Genomic DNA, 23,292 nt, shown 5'->3' on the forward strand with positions numbered 1-23,292 from the left:
TGGCCTGTAGTTTTCTTTGTGACATCTTTGTCTGGTTTTGGTATCAGGGTGATGGTGGCCTTGTAGAATGAGTTTGGGAGTGTTCCTCCCTCTGCTATATGTTGGGAGAGTTTGAGAAGGATACGTGTTAGCGCTTCTGTAAATGTTTGATAGAATTTGCCTGTGAAGCTATCTGGTCCTGGGCTTTTGTTCATTGGAAAATTTTTAATCACAGTTTCAATTTCAGTGCTTGTGATTGGTCTGTTTATATTTTCTATTTTTTCCTGGTTCATTGTCAGAAGTTTGTGCTTTTCTAAGAATTTGTCCATTTCTTCCAGGTTGTCCATTTTATTGACATATAGTTGCTTGTAGTAATCTCTCATGATCCTTTGTATTTCTGCAGGGTCAGTTGTTACTTCTTCTTTTTCATATTTAGTTCTATTGAGTCTTCTCCCTTTTTTTCTTGATGAGTCTGGCTAATGGTTTATCAATTTTGTTTAACTTTTCAAAGGACTGACTTTTAGTTTTACTGATCTTTACTATTCTTTCCTTTATTTCTTTTTCATTTATTTCTGATCTGATCTTTATGATTTCTTTCCTTCTGCTAACTTTGGGTTATTTTTGTTCTTCTTTCTCTAATTGCTTTAAGTGTAAAGTTAGGTTGTTTATTTGAGATTTTTCTTGTTTTGTGAGGTAGGATTGTATTTCTATAAACTTCCTGCTTAGAACTGCTTTTGCTGCATCCCATAGGTTTTGGGTCATCGTGTGTTCATTGTCATTTTTTTCTAGTCATTTTTTGATTTCCTCTTTGAGTTCTTCAGTGACCTCTTGGTTATTTAGTAGCATAATGTTTAGCCTCCATGTGTTTGTATTTTTTACAGTTTTTTTCCTGTAATTGATATCTAGTCTCATAACATTGTGGTTGGAAAGGATACTTGATTCGATTTCAGTGTTCTTAAATTTACCAAGGCTTGATTTGTGACCCAAGATATCGTCTTTCCTGGAGAATGTTCCATGAGCACTTGAGAAGACAGTGTATTCTGTTATTTTTGGATGGAATGTCCTATAAATATCAGTTAAGTCCATCTTGTTTAATGTATCATTTAAAACTTGTGTTTCCTTATTTATTTTCCTTTTGCATGATCTGTCCATTGGTGAAAGTGGGGTGTTAAAGTCCCCTACTATGGTTGTGTTACTGTCAATTTCCCCTTTTATGGCTATTAGCATTTGCATTATTTATTGAGGTGCTCCTATGTTGGGTGCATAAATATTTAAAATTGTTATATCTTCTTCTTGTATTGATGGCCTTGATCATTATGTAGTGTCCTTCTTTGTCTCTTGTAATAGTCTTTATTTTAAAGTCTATTTTGTCTGATATGAGAATTGCTACTCCAGCTTTCTTTTGATTTCCATTTTTGTGGAATATCTTTTTCCATCCCCTCACTTTCAGTCTGTATGTGTCACTAGGTATGAAGTGGGTCTCTTGTAGACAGCATATGTACGGGTCTTGTTTTTGTATCCATTCATCCAGTCTATGTCTTTTGGTTGGAGCATTTAATTCATTTACATTTAAGGTAATTATCGATATGTATGTTCCTATTACCATTTTCTTAATTGTTTTGGGTTTGTTTTTGTAGGTCTTTTCCTTCACTTGTGTTTCCTGCCTAGAGAAGTTCCTTTAGCATTTGTTGTAAAGCTGGTTTGGTGGTGCTGAATTCTCCTAACTTTTGCTTGTCTGTAAAGGTTTTAATTTCTCCATCGAATCTGAATGAGATCCTTGCTGGGTAGAGTAATCTTGGTTGTAGGTTTTTCCCTTTCATCACTTTAAATATGTCCTGCCACTCCCTTCTGGCTTGCAGAGTTTCTGCTGAAAGATCAGCTGTTAACCTTATGGGGATTCCCTTGTATGTTATTTGTTGCTTTTCCCTTGCTGCTTTTAATATTTTTTCTTTGTATTTAATTTTTGATAGTTTGATTAATGTGTCTCAGCATGTTTCTCTTTGGGTTCATCCTTTATGGTACTCTTTTTGCTTCCTGTACTTGACTGACTATTTCCTTTCCCATGTTAGGGCAGTTTTCGACTATAATCTCTTCAAGTATTTTCTCAGACCCTTTCTTTTCCTCTTCTTCTTCTGGGAGCCCTGTAATTCGAATGTTGGTGCGTGTAATGTTGTCCCAGAGGTCTCTGAGACTGTCCTCAGTTCTTCTCATTCTTTTTTCTTTATTCTGCTCCCTGGCAGTTACGTCCACCATTTCGTCTTCCAGCTCACTTATCCGTTCTTCTGCCTCAGTTACTCTGCTATTGATTCCTTCTAGAGTGTTTTAATTCCAGTAACTGTGCTGGTCCTCACTGTTTGCTCTTTAGTTCTTCTAGGTCCTTGTTAAGTGTTTCGTGTGTTTTCTCCATCTGTTTCTGAGATTTTGGATCATCTTTACTATCCTAACTCTGAATTCTTTTACAGGTAGGTTGCCTATTTTATCTTCCTTTATTTGGTCTTGCAGGTTTTTACCTTGCTCCTTCATCTGTAACATATTTTTTTGTTGTTTCTTTTTTTTTTTGATGGGTGGTGCTGTATTCCTGTCTTACTGGTTGTTTGTCCTGAGACGTCCAGCACTGGAGTTTGCAGGCAGTTGGATAGAGTCAGGTCTTGGTGCTGAGATGAGGACCTCTGGGAGGCCTCATTCCTATTAATATTCCCTGGGGTCTGAGGTTCTCCGTTAGTCCAGAGGTTTGGACTCGGAGCTCTCACCACAGGATCTTGGGCATGACCTGTGACCTGGAAACCAAGATCCCACAAGCTTCACGGTGCAGTTAAAAAAAGAAGAAGAAAGAAAGAAAGGAACAGTACAATATCAAAGAATAAAATAGAAAATAAAATTAGAAAGATAAAAAATATATTAGGAAAAATAAAACTATAATTGAAACAACTTCAACAAGGTAAAATACAACCACAACAGAAAAAAGAAAAAAAAAAAAGCCCTGGCTATGCGGGTGGAGTTTAGGTGGGGGTGGAACTCTAGGCAGGGGTGGGGTTTAGGGTGGGGTGGGTCCTAGGCGGTTAGGGGGGTGACGTTTGAGCATGGGGCAGGGCCTAGGTTCAGGACCTAGGTAGCTGGAAAAGTCCCTTGGGGGGCGGGGCCTAGGTTGGGTGACATTCAAGCATGGAGTGGGGTGTCTGCTTAGGACTTGGGGAGGGGGAGAGGCAGCACATCCAAAGGAGGGCTTCTGGAGTGTGGAGTTCCGGAGTTCGGAGGTAGGGCCCTGAGTGAGGGTGTGTGGTTGGGGTTTAGGCCCAGCTCATTGGACGGGGTCTCCCAGTGTAGAGGTGGGGCCCTGGGTGGGGGGGTGGGGGCGGGGCTTGGGCTCTGTGCGCAGGAGGGAGGCTTCGAGGACAGAGGATTGGGCCTGGGAGCCCAGCAGCCTTCCTGGTGCCTAAGTGGACAGGGGACGCACTGGCCACGTTCCCTTCTGTTCCTCCGTGCCCCTCCCCCACCTTCTCTCCCAGGTTCTCCCCCCTAACGGGGGTGGGTACCGCTTGGTGTAGGAGCTCCTCACCTCCCCCAGCCACCCCTCAGGGGTGCCGGTCCTGGAGGTCCGGCCTTTACTTGTACTCCGCCTTGCCTTCCTCCCACTCCCTCAGGACCTGCACAGCTGGAGGGGGCCTCTGTGGGCAGAGGATCAGGCCTGGGTCTTCAGCAGTCTCCCAGGGACCCACGTGGGCATGGTAAACCTGGCCATGCTCCCTTTTGGTCCTCTGCCGTCCCAGTGGTTCCCCAATTTCCCCTTTTGGGCGTGGGATACCTTCCCCTCCCACAGCCACCCCTCAGGGGCGCCAGTCCCATCCCGCCTCCACTTCTCCTCCCCCTTCACTACCCCCACACCCCACGTCCTACCCAGTCACTGGGGGTTCCTCCCGTTCCCTTAGGTGTCTGTGGTCCCCCACCAGTACCTGGTAGGTACCCTAGTTTTGAGGAGACGCGAATTCCACATTCTCCCAGTATGCCGTCTTGACTCCGCCTATGAGATGCCTCTGCGTGTTTCAGTTACTAGGCCTTCATGATTCTTGTGACCCTGGCAATGGGACTGCCGTCTTGATTTGCCTCACCCAGGAGAAGCCATTTTTAAAGTTCCCCCTTCTTCCCTTTCACTGTTGGAATATTCCTGCTTTTCACCTTAGAACCCCATCACTCCCTGAAAGTCCCTCTTTCCCCTAAAGTGTTTGGCAGCATTGACCTCCATGTTTTCCTCTTGGCAAGAGCAATCTGGTGTCATGGATCTTTAATTCTGGTTAGTGGCTATAGTTAGTGAATATAGGAATGTCTGGCACAGTTTCAGAGCACTAAAAGTTACTTGGAACAGGCAAATTCCTTCAGTTGCTCCTTGAGTAATGGCCTTTGTCTAATTGCCTTTTGCTTCTTTGCAAAGAATCTACCCTATATAGCAGGGTTGTTTTCTTTTTTCCCTCTTTACACATCCTACTTCATGGATGCCTGTTATAATCTTATGAAAGAGCGATGCTAGCTAAAGTGTCACAATATTTCCGTAGCAGTTTAAGACTGGTCCCTGATATTATATACAAGGAGCAGAGATAAACCTTTTTCCTCCTCCTATATTTTGTGTGTCTATGTGTTTTGGGGCCTGAGAGGGAGACAAAAAGAGAGAAGGAGAGAGAGAGAGAAAAGAAAAGAGGAGGAGAAGGAGAAGAAGGGGAGAGGGAGGAGGTTCTTGTAAAGGATCCCACATTCTCCTGCCACCTGCACTTGCAAATCTTTCCATTTATTCTTCTGTTCTTCCAGCTGGAGGTGTCAATGGTTTCTACCCAGAGACCACAGTGGTCATACCTGCAATCAAACAGTTTGGGTTTGTTGCTTATTGCGACAAGGAGAACCCTCACCCAGGGGAACCATGGGAGAGTCTCATTACAAAGGTGTTAAGGATGACTTGTCGTAGGATTTTAGGTTGAGTTAGCTGTTTTGCATGGGGGGTTCAAGGAAATGGAAAATTGCTTGGGATTAAATGCTGCCAGGAGGTGAGGGTAACTGGTTAAGTATCTTTGTAAGTATTATTTAGAAGGATGGAGGAATAAAATAAGGCTAAATCTGTATTTGATTTAAAAAGTCAGTTGTTATTCGTATTAGCCAGGCGAGGACTTGGTATTTTTGTGGTTTGCACAGTAGCCTTGCTTTTGTCTGTGCTTAAACCAGTCTGTAAAGTACTTTTGGAGTTTGTTTGTTTTGGGGGGTTTTTTTTTGGTCCCAGTTCGTTGTAGTGACAGAGTGACCTTGTCTAATATTGATGTTCTGTGAGCTTGTTATGCTCAGTGGGAGAACACCAAGGCCTAGCTCCAGACGCCCACCAGCATCTCACACCACCAAGGCCTCCCTGAGAGTACCAGGCCACTAGCCCCTAGCTCTTAGGGGCTGCTTTTCTCTTTCTCACAGTTAATTGTTTAACATGAGCAAAACAATAAGGGGACCACCTGTCGTGCAGGCCGAGAAGAGTGTGGGTTTTGGAATCAGCTCACCAGCTGGATACTTCCTGGGGTGATTTGTTTTTCCTCTTGAGGTTTATTTTCTCCATATTTAAAATGAGAATAACAGTAGTAATGTTGAAGATTAAATGACATGATGCATATAAAGCACGCAGTACCTGTTATGAATAATAGTCACTAAAACTGTTATTATTTTATTATTATTATACCAGCAACATATCCCTTCCCCTACATTCAAAAGTTGTGAGTGGTGGGAGTCGTGTACTAGAATTAGCATTTAGTTACCTTATACCATGAATCAGAAAAAATACAAATCTGCAATTCCTCCTTTTCTTCCCCTCTTTCACCGTGATGTGGCCTTGGAAAGGGGCTCACTTCTCATCAGACATTAACGTGGAAGGAGCTGTAGATTTAAAAGAAAAATAGAATCCAATTTAAAAATTATCCTTTTTATTATGTAGAGTTAGGTGAAATGAATTAAATGGGTCTTTCATTATTTAATTTGAGCAATAAATCCCAGTGACAGGTAATAAAAGTCTCCTCATCATAAGCGAGCGCTGTCTGTTACAAATGAGGCTCAAGAATAGCTTTCTGAAGCTCCCCCGCAAACACAGCACAACTTCGTAACCCGCAAGCTGGGCAGATGGGTGCATTTAACGGTGTCACGTCGCAGAATGGCTGTCCTGACAGACTTGTCTGTGTAGCTTTGCTTCCACCATTTGTCCTAGGGTTCTATCTGTCGTTTTTTTTTTTTTTAATAATTTTCTTTTTCTTAATAATTATTTTTTATTTTAATAACTTTATTTTATTTTACTTTACCTTCCTTCCTCCCTCCCTCCCTCCCTCCCTCCCTCCCTTCCTCCATCCCTCCCTCCCTCCCTCCCTTCCTTCCTTCCTTCCCTCCTTTAGACGACGAATCATCCCAAATTGAGGAGGTGGACTTTGAGGGCAAGATTTATGATTTTTGTTCTTAACTTGTTCAGACTTGTGTTCTTAATCTAAATTAGCTTCTGTATTGACAGAAGATGTCCCCAAGCCTTTGACTTTATCCTGCTGCAGCTACCCAGCAGCTACCTGGAGCACTGCTACTCAGAGTGTGCTCCTTGGAATATACTGGTTCACTGAAATACTTATTACCAAGATAAGTACAAAAATTGAGAGTAGTCTCCTAGAAACCGTTATAGCAAGAAGGTATTGCCACACCTTCTAAGCATATGGTCAGTGGGCTTGCATTTTATATATCTTCTTTCTTTAATGTTTCAGTCATTCATTTTTATTGAATTTTATAAAAGTATCAATCTGCAGTAGATCAGAAAAGAAAATGTCCATAACCGCAGGTAGTTTGATGAGCACCGTCCCAGGCCAATGGAAAGCCTAAGATGAGATAACAGAAGCAGAGCCTTGTATCCAGGCACATCCGAGCTTTGAGGAAGAGATGGTGGGAGACGCAGGGTGGGGTGAGGAGGGTGGGAAGTGTTCGTCCGTGTGACGCAAAACTCAGTACAAGGATTCTCGCTCTAGATGTATCCTCTTAAAGGAAGCACAGGATGACAAATGTGGGACATTTGATTTATTTTAGTCCAGTCTCATATCGTCAGGGATTATATAACTCTCTTCAGCCGTCTATTTCAGAGTCCACTCTTAGAAAATGTGTCTAAAAGTATCTAGCCTACATTCTTCGGTTTTCAGTTTTTAGGTCTTTCTCATTATCTTTCACAAACCAAATCAGAATTGGGTCTTTGGAAATCTTTTTTGCTTCATGGATATAATTTAAAAATAAGCTTTGGTGCCCAGGATGGAATTTGTGTTCTACTAAATGCGTACAGGGCAAAGAGCTTCGGCATCTAATGGAGCTTCCATGCATTTTCTGTCTGAAAGCTTGTGGTCAAAAATAGCTGGAGGGCTTCCCTGGTGGCGCAGTGGTTGAGAGTCCGCCTGCCGATGCAGGGGACACGGGTTCGTGCCCCGGTCTAGGAAGATCCCACATGCCGCGGAGCGGCTGGGCCCGTGAGCCATGGCCGCTGAGCCTGCGCGTCTGGAGCCTGTGCTCCACAACGGGAGAGGCCACAACAGTGAGAGGCCTGCGTACAGCAAAAAAAAGAAAAAAGAAAAATAGCTGGAGAAATAAAGAAATTGCACATAATATCAGGAAAGAGGCCCATGACTTTTAGATTTAATAGAGTACTTATATTTTTGCTCAGTAATTTGATCTGCAAAATCATACAGAGTTGACTGTTCGGTGGATGTAAACCTTACTGGTTTGCCTACAATAGAGAGACTTAGATTCCGCCTGTCTGCTGAGTATTCAAAACAGAACCTTTGTAGACTTAATTCCCTTTAAGAGGGAAAGGCTCCACCATCTCCTGGATTCATGACACTGGGACTGCCTTAGGAGGGACTAGTGACTGTTTCTATAGGTGATAAGAAAACCTTGATTTTTGATTATAGCAATTTTTTATTATATATGTAAACTTGGAAAATACAGAAAAATTATAAAGAGAAGTAAAAACAACCACAGTTTTCTTTTATGCAAAAATTACTGTTTATATGTAGAGATATTTCCTTTCAGCCCTTTCCCATATTTATATAAAATTAGGAATATAATAAGAATTGTATGTATAGAGTCGATTCTCAATACTTGCAATAGTTATGTTCTCTGAAGTTGCTGTGGACATGGAATTAGCAAATACTAAACCATTGTTCCCAGGGGAAATACAGGGTCAGGTTCCTGTGAGCCTGTGGTGGCAACATTTTTGTCTCCCTATCAACAGAACCTTGTATGTATGATTGTGTTTGAAGACACGTTCTTTGGTATTTATTATTGATTCACCAACATTGAACTCGTGGCCTACAGCACTCTAACTCATGCCTGAATGAAGTTTATCCATCACATTTATTTTCTCCATAAGGCAAATCATAGCATTCTTGCACTTAAGAACACTAGACAGCCCTTCATCACTGTGCCAGGGGGCCTTTTAAACAGCAAAGTCACCAACAAAAAACACAAAAATGTGAAGACAGCTTTACATGTGAGAGCTGAAAGAAGAAGTTTTGCCTTACTTGACCTCAGCTAGAAGCATGCATGTCAGTCAACTCAAATTTTTCTCTGCTCTGTGCATTTCTGTGCCTGACCCCAAAAGTGCCCTGAGTATTCATTTGGAAGCTACCAATAAATTATGGCAACTGGTTGAACTTGCAGATACGAAATCTGAAAGTTATTATGATCAGCTGTGTAAATCTGGTTTTCCACGCTGCTTTATTTTTTAACTTTGCATTATACCAGTAGGCTTTCAGCATGCATTATAATCTCTTCAAATATTTTTGTAATTATTGACTTCATATACTTTGCTAAATATTCTAGTCTCACAAAAAATGACTACAGCAAAGTGTAAAAGAGCAGATAAATCGTTTATTGGGTATAAACTAGAATTTTGGAAAATATCTGTGCTCTTCCCAAATCCCTCCTTTTAAAAGGTAAATTACATGGTGGAAGCTGAAAATTAGCCCATGCCAAATAAGATTTGAACCATTGAAAGATTTTAACCATTCAGGATTGTCCAAAGTTGAGTTAGAATTTTGTTCTCTCTATTGAGGCCCCAAGAAAGGAAGATAATCATGCACTGTTTCCACGTAGAGGGTGCTGATTGCCCACTGACCTCCCTTTCCTCTCTCCCTTCTTCTTTTCTTTTATTAATAGTTGTGAGGGATTCTCTGGTGGCGCAGTGGTTGAGAGTCCGCCTGCCGATGCAGGGGACACGGGTTCGTGCCCCGGTCCGGGAAGATCCCACTTGCCGCGGAGTGGCTGGGCCTGTGAGCCATGGCCGCTGAGCCTGCGCGTCCAGAGCCTGTGCTCCGCAGCGGGAGAGGCCACAACAGTGAGAGGCCCGCGTATCGCAAAAAAAAAAAAATAGTTGAGTGCTGCCCTTGATTGAGTGATGTGTACATTGCTATTTCTAACCAACTGCTTACAATGTTCACTGTTAAGAGGTATCTCTTTTAACTAATTTTACCCCCCCCCCAGGTGTTGGATTAAATGATGGGCAGTGGCATTCCGTCTCTTTGTCTGCCAAAAGGAGTTACCTGAGCGTGGTGGTGGATGGCCAGGTGGCTTCTGCATCTCCTTCCCTGGGGCCTGAGCAGATTTATTCAGGGGGCACCTATTATTTTGGAGGTAAGAGAAACGGTTGCTCCATATGGGCAGTTGAACCATGTTCGCAGTCACTTGCCCTGTGTCTTAAAGTCATCGTGTTTTAACCAGTGTGAATATTATGGAATAATTTCTCACTTTCTTTGAACATGGAAATGTTGAGTAGATCACGATGATTAATTGTGACCTAAAATGCATTTCTTTGAGGTGGACTGACTTACGTTTATGATTTCTATAATGAGATTGCTTGCAAGTAGACCATGCTCTTCAGTTCTCACTTTCAAATGTTGTTATATTTTCCTGATGTTGAATGGCCTTACATGTTTGTCTTTTTCAGATTTTATGGGCTCATTTCATTGCACTGTTTTCCTGATCATGCCTCTTAGCTTTTCTAGAGCATTTTTTTTTGCTTTTCTGCTGCTCAGTGCAGGTCAATATTATGCCAGTGGACAAAAAATCTAACTTAATTAGCCCCAGAAGCCTCTTCTCACTGCTAAGTAATAACGCACTGATATAGTTGATAAAATGAAGGCATTAGCCTTCAGCACCAGGCCATCTCTCTTAAAGAACAAAAACAAATGAAGTGTTTACTTGTCCAGTGGATGTTTGATTGAACTAAAATCTTCAAAAAGCAAACCTTGGAAGTGGAAATGAATCTTTAGCACTGGAAAATTAAAATAAGGCAATACTTAACATTAATTAGAAAGACAAAGTTGTAAAACTGTTAGTAGTAAGACTTATTTTTAATCATGACTTGAGGTGTTTCTTCTTGTTATTTTGAAATGTAATCATGACTTCTGTGTAGAAGCACTTTTGAATTTGGTTGAAAGCCCAGTCTTCATTATTCATCAATAAAATACAAATTCCTTTCTAAGAATTGACAGTAAGTACACAGACCGTAAATCATTCATCTTATATTAAGAGTGAACAAACAAACCAAAAAACCCCTACCTAATCCATTACTGTGAAAGGCAGCATAATGCCAACAATCTTAAAAGATATAATTGCTTCCTTTAGGGTGATGTGTTCATTTATAAACCAAGTGGTTTATAAAACCTTATGGAATATATGATTGATTTTATAGCAGTCCATAGGAACATGTTCGTTTAATACATGGTAGGATATACAAACAGTCCCTGACTTAGGATTTTTCAACTTTATGATGGTGCGAAGAAATACACATTCATTAGAAACCGTACTTTGAATTTTGATCTTTTCCCAGGCGAGTGACATGTGGAATAATACTCTCTCAGGATGCTGGGCAGTGGCAGGGAGCCACAGCTCCCAGTCACCCGCGCAATCCCAGGGGTAAACAACAGATACACTTAAACCATTCTGTTCTCACACAACCAATCTGTTTTCACCTTCAGTACAGTATTCAATAAATTACGTGAGTATTCAACACTTTATTATAAAGTAGGGTTTGTGTTAGGTGATTTTGCCCAGCTGTTGGCTAATGTAAGTGTCCTGAGCATGTTTAAGGTAGGCTGGGCTAAGCTATGATGTTTGGCAGGTTGGATACATTAAACACATTTTTGGCTTAGGATATTTTCAACTTACAATGGGTTTATCAAGATGTAACCACATTGTAAGTCAAGGAAGATCTGTGTAGAACAACTTAAGAGCTTTCACTTCAAAGGAAAAGATTTAGAAGCACCAAGAGAGGTAAGAAAAAACCCAAACATTTTGTTAAATGATGCAAAAAAGAGATGATAAAAATAACAGACTGCATAAAAGTGTAAGTAACGAAAATAGACTCATCATTCTTAAATTATTTTAGACTCTTCATGTTCAGATTTAATGATGCCTACCTATTTTTTGTACAAAATTTTGATTGATTTTTATTCACACTATAATATTTTATAATGAAATATATCACATGTGCACTCTGTAATTTTGCTTGTTTTTATTATGATACATATGATATACACCATTTTAATTAAATGAACTTAATAATCTTTGAATAGTTTTAGATTTACCAGAGGGTTGCAAAGATACACTGGGAGTTGCCAAATAGCCCACACCCAGTTACTTCATATTGTTCACATCTTACATCATATATACAATTTAAAGAATACTAATTATTATTTTTAAAATACACATCTGCACATGCATTTTCCAGCTTAAGAAAGATAACATTACCAACATCCATTTGGCCCTCCATGATCATACCTCTTCATCTCCCCAGGTAACCATCGTCTTGAATTGGGGTTTTATGCCTCCTGTCATGTTCTTTATGATTTGACATCTATGAAGGTATTCCTGAGTCCCTAAACAATATACTGTGAAAGGTTCCATAATAAAATGCCAACTTCAGGGCTTTTATTTAAATAACCAATCTTAAGTTTACTTAGGCAACATCTCTGTTTATTCAATCATCTTCTCAATTGGTAACCTTAAGTACCAGAGTATGTTTGATCTTGTCATGAGATTCTATTAATCACTAAGTATATACCTTGCAAGCCCCAGGGCACCCTGACATTTCCAGGGCTGCGAGCAAGGGTCCAAAGGAAAGCAGGAGGCCTCCTGCTGCCACATTTCTCCTTCCTCCTCCCAGCCTTGTGCCTTCAGGACCTGGTAGAGGAGGTCCATCCTTCTGGAAGCCCAAGTAGGGCTTCTGGGGTGGGAATTCTGGATTCTGGGATGGGCTAGAGGGGAGCAGTTTCCAAGTGGGCACGTCACCTTCCCCTGTGAGACCCCCTGTTGCTATGGGCAGAATCATGGCTGGAGGAGGGTTAGAATAGGGTCCCCTAAAGGGCAGGACTGGCTCAGGGGCTCATGGTCTGAGTGGTACTGGCAATGGGGTGACCAATGATGCCAAAATCTTGACTCTCCATGCACCAATGCCGAAAAGAAATACGGAGGCAGGGTTTTGGAGGAACGAGAAAAAGTAGCTTTATTCTTTGCCGGGCAAAGAGAGGACACAGCAGCACCCACCCCCCGCCACTCCCTGGAAATAGGAGAGATTTTATATCCTAATGAAGGTCTTGCTTTTTTTTTTTCTTTTGCGAAATTTCAAAACAGCCACAGCTGGCGTCAGGCAACTTGGTAACTGGGGTTGGTCTTTTCTGAAATTATTGGCCGGTGACCTTCTTTCTGAAACAAAGAATGCTACAAGGGAGTGTAAGGGAAGAAGAAAGCCAGGTGCAGAGTGTAATTCACACGGAGTCAGAGAGTAATCATCTTTGTGAAGGAGAAGTCCAGCTACAAGTGTTGGTTAGTAGTAACAGCTAAAGAATAACCAGGACTGCTTAACTCTTCCAGGCCTGTTTATGTTGTTTCCCAGCCTGTTCACTGTTTCCTTATTTTCCTTGTTTATCAGAAAATAGAAGTCTCATTTTTATTTAAGAGAAGTCTTATTTCTATTTTTGCCGCACCACCAGCTCTCCCGTTTTAGCACTGAAAGCCTGGAGTCCTGGGAACAGCCTCCCTGCTTCCCACCCCCAGAGCAAACTTGGCGGTTGGTCACCCTAGAAAACCTTCTCCGCCGTGTGGATGAGAGTCCCCTTTACTCCTAGGATCTGTTTTATCTAGATGGAGGGCTTTTCTTAGGTAGTTAATTTTGGGGCAGTCTGTCCCACCAGCCTGGGTTGTATTTGCTTTCCGTGTCAGTCTTGAGTGCGACTATTGAGAGAGCGGGCTGCCCGGAACTCACAGCATTCTGCATCTACTGCCGCACGCCACTCTTTGCCCATCATTGTTTACGTCTTCTCCCTCCTCAAATGTATGCCTTTCAAAAACTTACTGAGGTCAGTTTTTATCATTTATAAACTATAAAATTTAAATCTGGGTTCTCCAGATTGAGGATGGAGGAAAGTCTAACTTCTGTGTATTCCCCTATGCAATCTTTGTGCGACTGAATAACACACCGTGTAGCACAAGCTAGAGATACTAGACTGTGTGCAGAATCCTCACACTCCTGCTTGTATAAATCAGACATTATCCATCCAGTGAACTGGCTACACCACCCTGAAGTCAAACCCGACATCTTACTTCTGGTACGTGCAGTGATCATTTATCTGCCATCTCAGAGGTGCTTAACATGCTGCCTGCCTCTAGTAATGCATCCATCCATTAATTCAGCATGAAAGTATTCCCTAGATATCTTCATATTTTAGAACTTTCATCCCAAACCAGTTCAGTGCTGAATTTCTCTCTGCTGTTGCATTATATTAACCTGTGGATGTCTGTTATCCTAGGCTAATGAGACTCACCTTGGTTGAACCCTACTTTGTTCTTTAGAATCTCTTGCTTATTAAACATTGTAGCCAGGAATGTGAAGGGCCTCATAATATGACCGCTGTGCTCTCTGTAAAGTTCCATGACCTCTCCTTGTGACTGTGAGTTTGCTTAGTTTTGTTCCCTATAGAGGCATACCACACAATTTATTTTATTCTGAAATAGTTTGAAATGTGTCAGGAAACACCACCTGGAGAAAAGGAGATTAGCAGCGCTGTTTATATTCCTGGCATATTGTAGCTGCCCCCAAATATTATTGAACTGCTACCCTCTCGGGTTTTATTTTAACATTCTTAATTGGTTAATAAGTCATCTAGAAAACACATCCAGATTATGGTAACTGTATCCCATACCACAGAAGAATTTTAAGCACTGAAAGTGTGTGTAGAACCATGTACAATTAACTGATACTGAAAAAACTTTCATCCCCTTTTCTTGATATATTAAATTTAAAATTTCAGTCTCCATTGCTTAAAATATAATATTTCAATGTGCCTGATAACAGTTTTAAGTATGAATCCTGGCCTTTCCTTGCTGGGTAAAAGTATTTTGTTAGGAAAAAAAGCATTAAGGAGAAACATCCTCTGTCAAAATATTTAATTATAATGGAAATTCCCTGGTAGAAAACTAGCATGGATTGTACAAGAGTTAGGGAATTGCTGATTCATTTCTTATTCTTTGAAATTATATTAGTGGTTGACAACCATAACAGCTAAGAAAGATTAATGAAAAATACATAAGTATAATATATGTGTTCATACTCCATAAAATTGTTTATTTCACTTGGATAGAGAAGCACTGAGAACATCATTAAACCCCAGACAGAAATGGTTAATATTATAGTTCTTTATTATTTAAATAATTAGAAACAGGTCTTAGATAAGTGTTAGGAAAAAAATCAATATAAATGGAACACTCCTTTATGAGGCAGAGAATAAATAAAGTCAAACAATGAAATGTTTTTGACATTAAGCCATTATGATTTATTAAAATGCATGTATATGTGGCTCTTATATGCATATGAAAAGTATTTAATTACATAAATAGTTGTAATTTTATTCCAAGTCATCGTAACTCCTTTTCCGAATAGCCTTAAACACAAAGGTATTTCAGCATTATTGATTTATCTTTTCTTGTCTACAGTGCATGCTTTCATCCTTTATGCTCTTCTCTTTGCATCCCAAAAGACTAAGTTCCTGTGTTTGAGTTATATATAATTTAATACTGCTGAATGACATGTTCAGGATACTGGAGCTGATCTGTGTATTTCTAAAGTTGGGATCAAGTTAGTATCCTTGCACGTAATTATTATAACAGTAGTAATTTCCTATGAATCCTATGGTAATAAAGAGAAATATGTTTGTATGAATTGCTGTGTGTAATTTAGATCAAATGAATGATGACTGCAGTAGGCTTTCCCCTCCATTTCAATTTAATAATCAAATGCCTATTTTAAAAAATTTTTTAGTGAAGATACTGAGTCCTGATTCATTATGATGTATCCTGATCAACTTTGTATTGTTTTGTTTTTATCAGGTTGTCCTGACAACAGCTTTGGATCCAAATGTAAAAGTCCACTTGGTGGGTTTCAGGGATGTATGAGACGCATTTCTATCAATCACAAGATGGTAGATCTGATTTCAGTTCAGCAGGAGTCCCTTGGGAACTTCAGCGACCTTCAGATAGACTCATGTGGAATCACAGACAGGTAAAGGCAATCTCACTTCTCTATTTTGACCTGTCCATTTTCAAACTTTTGTCAGCAGATTGAAATTTGTATGTAAAACAAACATTTTTCTCTCCTTTTTCTTACCATCATCTGTTCCACAGGAAAGAGATAATATTCACATTAGAAATAAGAAAATATTCTTTTAGTTTTATACTTCATATTTCCAGTGATAAAATTTAGCTGGAAGACATGTGACCATGTTATTTATATGTACAAATAGCTACCAATTCACAAAAGGTGATGTTGATGCTGCTATAATTTTAGAGGGGTATAAATGTATCAAAAATATATCATTAAACGCAATAGCTTAGGAAACCCTAACAGTAATCTAGACCATCAGGTACCAGTAAATCAGAGACCTATGTGGTCAGTTATCACACTGGCTTTTGCTTCCATGACAGCTGAATAATATTTCAGAGGCATAGGAATTTAACTGGTTGCTATGGTCCTGATGTGTACCTTGAAGAACCCATTACTATCTTCTCTGCAGGGAAAATGAAGAGGAAACTCCCTGTGAAAAAGTTTGGAGCCGTAGTGTTGATAAAGGTGTGAGGACGATCCAGTAGTTTCAATAGGAACTCCAGTACAGGGCATGCTAGTGCAAGCTTTGGGCGTTCATTGCAGAGGACAAGTAACTTTTAATATAATAATTGATAGTTAATAATTTTAAAGTATTTTTAGGCATGGGCAACTATAGCCAAATAATCTTGCCAGTCATCAAGGCAGTTATTTTTAATTATTGAGTTCAGTGGAATGTCATAGCCTTTCCAGATTAAAAAAAATTAAGCAATGTGACAAACTTAACCCCAACCGTGTAGTAGTGTTCAATATATATTTTGAGCAAACACGTAAATTCTGAGGTTTTTTAACTTTTTTTTTTTCATTTTTGGCCGCGTGGGGTCTTCATTGATGTGCGCGGGCTTTCTCTAGTTGCGGTGATGAGTGGGGGCTACTCTTCATTGCGGTGTGTGGGCTTCTCATTGCAGTAACTTCTTTTGTTGCGGAGCACGGGCTCTAGGTGCGTAGGCTTCAGTAGTTGCAGCATGCGGGCTCAGTAGCTGAGGCTCGCGGGCTCTAGAGCGCAGGCTCAGTAGCTGTGGCGCACAGGCTTAGTTGCTCCGTGGCATGTGGGATCTTCCCAGACCAGGGCTCGAACCCATGTCCCCTGCATTGGCAGGCAGATTCTTAACCACTGCGCCACCAGGGAAGTCCCAAATTCTGAGTTTTAAAAATAACTTTTTATTTGTATGAAACATTTTATCAACATAAACACACATCTATTATATCTGAAGACCGTTTATCAATGTCTGTTGATCCTGTTTTGAACACTAGTAGATATTATTCTATGTGTAGAAAAAAATAATTATAATCTTATTTAGCAATGGATTAGAAGGCCATCATTTCCTATCTATGAATATGTGTTTATTTAACTCAATTTGTAGAGAAAATAATACTTTCTATAATGAAAGATGATAAAGGGAGAATTGAGACGATAAACCTCAATTGGCTTGATTTGGGGAATAAATGACAGTGACCATCTCCGTAATGACAGCCACGCCAGCTCAGGAACATTAATCCTGATTTTGGGGAAGCCCTGTAGCAAGGCTCCCTGGGCCAGCTCTCTTGAGGTGGGTCTCACTCACAGAAGCAGGGAGCCCTCACCCTCAATGGGTGGGGAGGTTCGGTCATCCACACTGTGAGTGATGGTCATTTTGACCGTCTCAGATCGCAGAACGTTCTTTTGGTACAGGTAGACCCACACCTCTCCAACATGGGTTTCTCTGAAGCTGCCATTTGCACAAGGAATCCATCTTGCCTGCTTTCCGGAGGTGCACGCTTGTAAAACAGAGCATGAGACAGCACAGCAGGAGAATTATGGTTTCGGTACCACACCTTAAAAACGCTTTTCAGAAGTAGCAAATTATGGATAGATCTTGACTATACATTTTTTTAAAGAAAATTTTAGGCTAATGGTAACCCTGGAAATCTTAAAAATAACAGCAAAAACCAACGTACCTTTTATATTTGTATACCTTTTAAACTTCCAAAAGTATCTCTAAGTTCATTCCATTCTCTTATATTCAGAAGAAAATATGTATCCACCTGTCTTGGTCGTATATGCTATACCTGTTGACATAGCTTCCAAAGCATTATTAAATAGAGACTTAAAAGAAACCCTGTTTAGTAGGTTGTATTCTAACTTAACATGAATTAGTATTTAGGTTTGTGTGTGTGTGTGAGTGACTTGTGTAGGGTGATGTGAGTGAGTGAAGGGCCTGGGAATGTGTCTGAATGACGTTACAAGTGTGTGTGTAGGGATGGTGTGGCTGTGTGTGAGCGTGTGCATGTGTGAGTGTACACATGCATGGGTTAATGCTTGAGGACTTGTGTCATTGTGTGTGTCATGACTTGTATGAGTATGTAGGGCAATTTTGGATATGTGCGTGAGCTTACGCATTGTGTGAGAGACTTGTGCAATGACTCTGTTCTAAAATTTATTTTAAATAAATAAATTAATATGTATTTAAATTAATCTTCACAAAAACCCTTAGAACCTGTTCTTAGAGTGTTTGTTTCTTGTAAACATGGAAATAGATGCACAGAGCGGTTAAGTAAGTTGGCTAAGAGGACATGGCTAAAGGCAGAGCCCAGCGTCGGATCTAAGCCCCCTGGTTCCAGGAAGTCCCCCTGCGTGCTACCTGCCATGTTGTACCGCTTCCCTGGGTGCACATCAACATGTATTGCGGTTCATGCTTAATCTATGTAGATTAAACACAGAATCTATGGCTTAATAAATTGCAATTGAAACCAGGAGGAACATTAAAAATATATTTAAAAATCTGACAGACGGAATTCCCTGGTGGTCCAGTGGTTAGGACTCCGTGCTTTCACTGCCGAAGGGCCGGGTTCAGTCCTTTTTTGGGGAACTAAGATCCTGCAAGCCATGAGGCACAGCCAAAAAAAAACCATCTGACAGAATCTTAAACAATGTAGTTCTCTTTTTACTGTAACTAACTTTAAGTTGGATCAAACCTACACATAAAGGTGTACATAAATTTACATATGTGCTCACACTCACACCCACACAGTCATTTACACACATTCTTTATGTGTAAACTAATGTCATTGTACAAATCTCCCACACACATCTATACATGCATATACTCACATATCTCAAAGCTACTTGTCACACACAGTCTACACACAGACACACACACACACCTCCTCACTCATTCATCCATACACAAGCACACTCACACACCTACTCTCATAGACCCATAGCATCTTTACACATGCACCTGCACACTCATAAGATCATTCCTATACTCTTTACACACTCACACCTTTCTTACTCACAGACACAGACACACACACACACACACACACACTCATCTAGAAGCCCTCCCCTTGTCCTCTGTGGACCTGCAAGGAAATCTGGGTGGGGGCTGACTGAGGCTGATGGCCATCAGTCCCTCCATGGAGGTGAGGATAGAACTGCAAAGGGAGCTGTCCTCTATGTCCCCATGTCTTGGGGCAGAAATCCAAGTGGGAGTGGGGTAGGGGTGACAATTGTTAAGGGCATAAATATTTATTAAGTTGCTTGGACGTAAATCACTTATTAAGCAATAGTATTAAGGAAATCTTTTGATATCAACTTTTTAAGATATCAACTGGGGCTTCCCTGGTGGCGCAGTGGTTAAGAATCCACCTGCCTATGCAGGGGACATGGGTTCAAGCCCTGGTCCAGGAAGATCCCACATGCCATGGAGCAACTAAGCCCGTGCACCACCACTACTGAGCCTGCGCTCTAGAGCCTGTAGGCCACAACTACTGATCCCACATGCCACAACTACGGAAACCTGTGTGCCTAGAGCCCGTGCTCCGTAACAAGAGAAGCCTGCGCCCTGCAACGAAGAGTAGCCCCCACTCACCGCAACTAGAGAAAACCCGCACACAGCAACAAAGACCCAACACAGCCATAAATAAATAAAATCATACACGCCACTTCAGTTTGGGGCATGTTGATATATTCATTTATTTATGTTCTACTTTGTGTTGAAATGACTCTCAGGGAGAAAAGTATAAAAGATAATTGTTTAAAACCTTTAGTGAGAATCAGTACTTCACTATACAATGTAATTTGCCATAGGTTACTAGTAGTCAAATAGAACTACTATATGATGAATTTAAATAAAATCCACAATCCAGTCTTTCACATTGTAATTAAAAAATATGAAAAGTCAAGTCTAACAGGAATCTAGGAAAATGGACACAGTATCTTTTGCAGCAGATCAGATAGAAACAGTACATGTATCCCAATAGATTCATTCTTTAGAATTTTAGGTGTAGTCACTTATATCTGCCCCCTTTTAAAACATTGTTCAAGGTCTGTTAAAGAATAGCCTTCTCTGTCCTTTTCTTTTCTGATTACCAATTAGAATTGTTTTAATTTTATTTTTAAAATTCCCTCTTTCTTCTAGATTGTTATTGATTTGAAATGCTTAAAAAATTAAATACCTGTTTAAATATTCTTTGAATACATTCCTGTGAATCTATAAAAATGCTAAAATACATATAAATTTAATTGGCATGGAGAGATGCCCATTATTTATTTTTGAATCCTTAAAAAGGTTGTAAAGTAGCATGTACTTTATGATTACATTTATGAACATAATACATTATACACACACACATATGTGTTTATAGTGGTAATTTTTATATATTGAAATTACAAATTATATTTCTTCTCTATTGTTTCCTATATTGTTTGATTTCTGTACAGTGCATATCTATTTTTTATAATCAGGAAAAGCAGTAACATTATTTTCAGTTAAAATTGGGAAAATCCTAAAAGCAAAACATGAAGTTCCCAGTCTTAGTTTTAAAAAAGGAGGTGGCAGAAACTTCATCAAGAATATATTCTTGACAGGTTTTGTAATTTATTTATTTTTTTATTCTGGGGTGAATGAGAGCATTGGTCTCAATATAACTTTTAATTTAAATTCTAAAAAGCATCAGTTATTTGATCAGGGCTATTTGAGTTGATACCAGAAGCTCTTCAACTTTTTTGTCCAGGGTACCTTAATGTATTTCAGTAATTTTTTCACAGTGTCCTAAGCCAAAAGATATAACTAACATTTTCATTTAAACAGTGGCTGAGTTCCAGGCAACTTTACAAGTGTTTATGTCCTAACAATTTATTTATTTATTTATTTATTTTAATTAGTTAATTTATTTATTTTTGGATCTTCGTTGCTGTGCGTGGGCTTTCTGTAGTTGAGGTGCGCAGGCTTCTCATCGTGGTGGCTTCTCTTGTTCCAGAGCACAGGCTCTCTGTGTGTGGGCTTCAGTAGTTGTGGCTTGTGGGGTCTAGAGCGCAGGCTCAGTAGTTGTGGCGCACGGGCTTAGTTGCTCTGCAGCATGTAGGATCTTCCTGGACCAGGGCTTGAACCCGTGTCCCCTGCCTTGGCAGGTGGATTCTCAACCACTGTGCCACCAGGGAAGCCCTGTCCTAACAATTTAGAAACCTTTTAAAAAGTAATTTATACGTATATTACTTTTATATATTTTTAAAATTATATATATAAAATTTGAAAAATATTTTAAGTTTATTTTTAATGTAGTGTACAACCTTTCAAAGCTTGGGATCAGATCAGACACTGCTACCCTTACTTTTGTTCAACTTGATTTCACATGGTGTTACTTTTTAACAACTACTAAGACTCCAGCTTCTCAAAGATAGGACATGATTAAGTGGAATGTATTACTATTTAATGTTAAAATTTAACTACCTCAAGCCAATAAGTTGCGCAATGCTGGACAGATGTCGAGTATGCCTGTATTTCTCTTAAAAATTTAAAATATCCTGGGAGCCCCTGTGATTTTGATTCAGCATCCTAATGCACCCTGACCCACTGCTTGGAGTTTGTGCATCTATACTGTACATCTTCAACATTCCTGGATGTATACACCAAGTGAATAGAGATGTCCCTCCCTCCCACTTCCTTCTTTCCTTCTCTCTTCTTTATTCCCTCTTCCTTTAAATATTCAGTGTAGTAAATCAGTATGATTAAATATTGTTATTTTATGTAAACTATTGATGTTTCTGGCAACATATTGAATTAGTGTTATGTCACTAGGGAAAAGAAAGGGCTATGATATAGTACGACATGTTGAAAATTAAGCAGTCACAGCTACCTGAGAATTGGTTGAAACCTGATGAATTTATTGATCTAAGGTTTAGTTTTGTGATTAAGGTACCATAACGACAAATGGAATGACCATTAGTCACACTGTATTTACTCTTTAGGTTACTGTTGACATTCTTCTTTCACATGATCATGTATACATTGGCAGTATTTTGTGATTTCTCAAAATGAATAGTAGTAATTGTATCTGCACCTTCTTTTAGGTGTTTGCCCAACTATTGCGAACACGGTGGTCAATGTTCCCAGACCTGGGACACCTTTCACTGCAACTGTACAAACACTGGATACAGGGGAGCAACTTGCCACAACTGTAAGCCACACACACCTGTGGTTCTTTCCTCTGTCCTGATTCCCTTATTTATTTCCCTTTTTTGTTGTTGTTGTGTGTATATATGTCCATGTGTGTACAACCCTGGATCTTATTAGCATTCAGTTGATTTCTAGTTTATTTTTAGTCCACACTTTTCATAAAGTAGTCAAGGTAGCTTACAGAAGCACATAAAATAAAGCAAGACAGAAAAGAGTAAGAGAGCTGGTAAGGGGAAAACACGTGTAGAAAGCAAAGGTAGCTAAGGATAAGCATAAAATACAGTGCAGAATAGGTGATCCTTCAATTCTCTTGCAACTCCATTAATAAGGATGATGAGAATAAGGATGGTAGAAATGGAATTAATCATAATAGTTAATTTTATTATTTTCTAAATGCCAGGTACTGCTCTAGTATTTTACATGTCCCAACTTCTTTAATTCTGCTGACCACCTTAGTAGGTGGGTGTAGTCATTGTTATTATCCCTAGTTTACTAGGTTACAGGGAGAGATTAATCACCATGCCCAGAAGCTCCTGGAATAGTTGAGGCACAGTGAGAATGTGAACCCTTGCAATTATGCTCCAGAGGCTGGGACCACAACCAAATACTCTTTTCCTGTGTTAGAAGCCGTTCATTTTTTTCCTGGTGAAAAGTTTTGCATGTGTCATAAGACTCATGTCATTTTCTTGTCTACTTGTTCAGGATGTGGGATAGGGAGACCCAAATGCCCATTTTTTCCTTCCCATTTTTTCATATTGTTGCTGACATTGCTGAGCAGCTTAACTCTCAGTACTATTGGCCCGTAGCCATGACTTCAGGCAAGGGCGCTAGGTGCAGTCCCACTCTCGTCTCTTCACTGTGCACTGCTTTGTACTCCTGCTGGAGTTGAGATTGAAATCCTGGGCTCCCACCCCTGGAGGCTCCACAAGGGACTCTCAGAAGTCCTGACTCAGGGCTAGAAAGGGCTTGAGCAGGGGCCGCGGGACCTTCTGGCCTCACCCTCGTGCCTTCACCACTGCAGCCAGTCTTTCCTGGGGCATCAGCTTGTGTGGGTTGGAGTGCCTCTTAAGAACAGGAAGAACGCGTGCTGTCACTCAAGCCAGGGCCAAGTCACTTGTCCCAAGTCACCAGCAGCAAAGAGACGGTGTATTTTAATTCTTCATATCCGGTATCATCCCAATTATAGTA

At 40.1% G+C, this 23,292-nt stretch overlaps 1 protein-coding gene across 4 annotated transcripts in view; it reads left to right on the forward strand.

Annotated features, from left to right (window-relative positions):
* Nucleotides 1-23,292, forward strand: part of CNTNAP4 (contactin associated protein family member 4) — a 264,146-nt gene that overhangs the window by 170,282 nt on the left and 70,572 nt on the right. For all 4 annotated transcript variants that reach the window (XR_010938853.1, XM_067717889.1, XM_067717890.1 and 1 more), the window contains 3 exons: nt 9,493-9,642; nt 15,394-15,565; nt 21,999-22,105. Coding sequence is in view for 3 of the 4 variants with exons in the window: in XM_067717889.1 (XP_067573990.1) it covers nt 9,493-9,642; nt 15,394-15,565; nt 21,999-22,105 (429 nt within the window). In the remaining variant the exon portion in view is untranslated. The remainder of the gene's footprint in view (nt 1-9,492; nt 9,643-15,393; nt 15,566-21,998; nt 22,106-23,292) is intronic.

Source organism: Pseudorca crassidens, chromosome 20 (genome assembly GCF_039906515.1).
Source record: "Pseudorca crassidens isolate mPseCra1 chromosome 20, mPseCra1.hap1, whole genome shotgun sequence".
NCBI classification, from domain to species: domain Eukaryota; kingdom Metazoa; phylum Chordata; class Mammalia; order Artiodactyla; family Delphinidae; genus Pseudorca; species Pseudorca crassidens.